Raw genomic sequence first — 1,921 nt, forward strand, 5'->3', positions numbered from 1 at the left:
CCTGTAGCCTATTACTCCCGGACCTTGTCTGCGGCTGAGCGCAACTACGCGCAGATTGACAAGGAGGCTCTTGCTATAGTGGCCGGGGTGAAAAAAATTTCACCACTACCTCTACGGCCGGCCCTTCACGGTCCTCACGGACCACAAGCCTCTCCTGGGGTTGCTCGCCCCGGACCGCCAGACCCCCCAGATGACGTCGCCCCGAGTGATCCGGTGGTCCGTCTTCCTGGCGGGCTACAACTACATGCTCCTGCACCGGCCCGGGAAGGCGATGGGACACGCTGACGCCTTGAGCCGCCTGCCTCTGCCAGAAACGGAGCCTGACCCGGCCCCAGCCCATCAAATCGCGCTGCTGGAGTCCCTGCCCGACCAGCCGGTCCACGTGACAGAGGTGGCCCGGCGCACTGCGAAGGACCCGATCCTCTGCCGCGTCCTGGACTGGGTGAGAAGGGGGTGGCCGTTGGTCATGGCTGGACCCAACTTCGCGGCATATGCCTCGCGCAAAGACGAACTGTCTGCACACAAGGGTTGTGTGCTGTGGGGAGGCCGGGTGGTAATCCCTCCCCCCACTCCGAGATCGAGTACTGACAGTACATTACACTACCGCAGGCTAAAGACGGGCATATAAGGGTGCTGCGAACCTGACGCGTGAGCAGAGAGAAAGGGCATTTTCCCTTGAGTGGAGGACTGCAACACCTATCGTTCTTTTCCTCTGCGGACTACTGGCGAGTTGGCAGCGGACAGGGATGCCCTGTGGGTTAGGGAGAGAGATGTGCTGAATCATCAGGGTACCAGAGGTTTGAAACAAATATCGACACCCCCCCGCCGCCGCCGCCAGCATTCCCCGAGACTGGCATTCGCCAAGAGCGCAGCGCACCCGTTAGTCCGCCTTCCCGCGTCTGCTCCTCTTCGCCCTCTTTTTCTCTCTCTGGTCTGTGTGTCTCCCGTTCCTGCCTTTGTCTCCCCCCCCCCTTTCCCCCCCTCAACACCGTTTGTTTGATGCTGCGCCGCGGGGGGTTGTCCCCTGATTTGGGGGGGGGGGCGGCGGCGGCGGCGGCGAGTGAGCGTTTCAAAGGCCAGTCGGCGGGAGGAGGAGATGGATGGGATATTATGCTAATCCAGGGCAAGGGACCCGCCTCTCTCTCCCCTGCCCTACTAGGAGAGCCGGACTGACTGCAGCAGGGCGAACCGCAAGGCAAGGTACAAAAGAGGGGCTTGCGCTGGGGATGTAGCCCGGGCGAAAGCGGACGGAGGTGTCTGGATGGGGTACCTGGCTTTGCTAGCCTCCCCCCCGCCTCTGTTCCACGAGAGGACCTTCCCGTCCTCCTAGGCGATCTGGCATGGACTCGCACCAGGGGCAGAGCGCGACAGCCCACCGTCTGTCCTAGAGGGATCTACCCCGCCCTTCACCCTCCCCGGACTGGAAGGCAGCGCGCAAAACTGGCCCCAGAGGCGGCCTCGGCGGATCCTTGGTGACCAGACGAGGAGCGAGTGTGTAGTTCGCGCATCTCTGTCCGCTTTCCTTTGGAGAACATGAACAGGGCACGGAGGCTCTCCGGGAAAACTCTGCCTTGCGCCTCGATCTCTTTGCTCTGGGTCGGGACGCTGGTTTGCCTCACCGATGCCAAGGGGACCTATTACCGCCACCCGGTGCCCATCCCTTACGGCAACAGATACAACCTCTATACCTCAGGCTCTAGCCCCCAGCTGACTCCGGGCAAGCCCCTGGGGAGACACAAGTAAGCGCCCCCCCCCCCCTGTTCCTTCTTCGCGTTGAGGCCTCCGCACGTTCTGCTGGGGGGCGGGGGGTTGATCGTTTTCGTCGGTTTTAGGCGACGAAAGGAATCGACGTTCGCCAAGAACTGCAGAGTTCCTGGTCAGTTTCAGCCTTCGCGCCGGTCAGTTGGAGTCGTAAGAGCGT

The 1,921-nt window shown here is 62.3% G+C and overlaps 1 protein-coding gene across 1 annotated transcript in view; it reads left to right on the top strand.

The window, feature by feature from the left end:
* EMILIN3 (elastin microfibril interfacer 3) overlaps window positions 1–1,921 on the top strand; it is a 30,702-nt gene that overhangs the window by 1,024 nt on the left and 27,757 nt on the right. The window contains exons 3-4 of the mRNA XM_015410328.1: window positions 182–442; window positions 1,531–1,739. Of these exons, the coding sequence (XP_015265814.1) occupies window positions 182–442; window positions 1,531–1,739 (470 nt within the window). The remainder of the gene's footprint in view (window positions 1–181; window positions 443–1,530; window positions 1,740–1,921) is intronic.

The sequence above is a fragment of the Gekko japonicus genome, unplaced genomic scaffold, assembly GCF_001447785.1.
Source record: "Gekko japonicus isolate JY-2015 unplaced genomic scaffold, Gekko_japonicus_V1.1 scaffold200, whole genome shotgun sequence".
Taxonomy (NCBI): Eukaryota; Metazoa; Chordata; class Lepidosauria; order Squamata; family Gekkonidae; genus Gekko; species Gekko japonicus.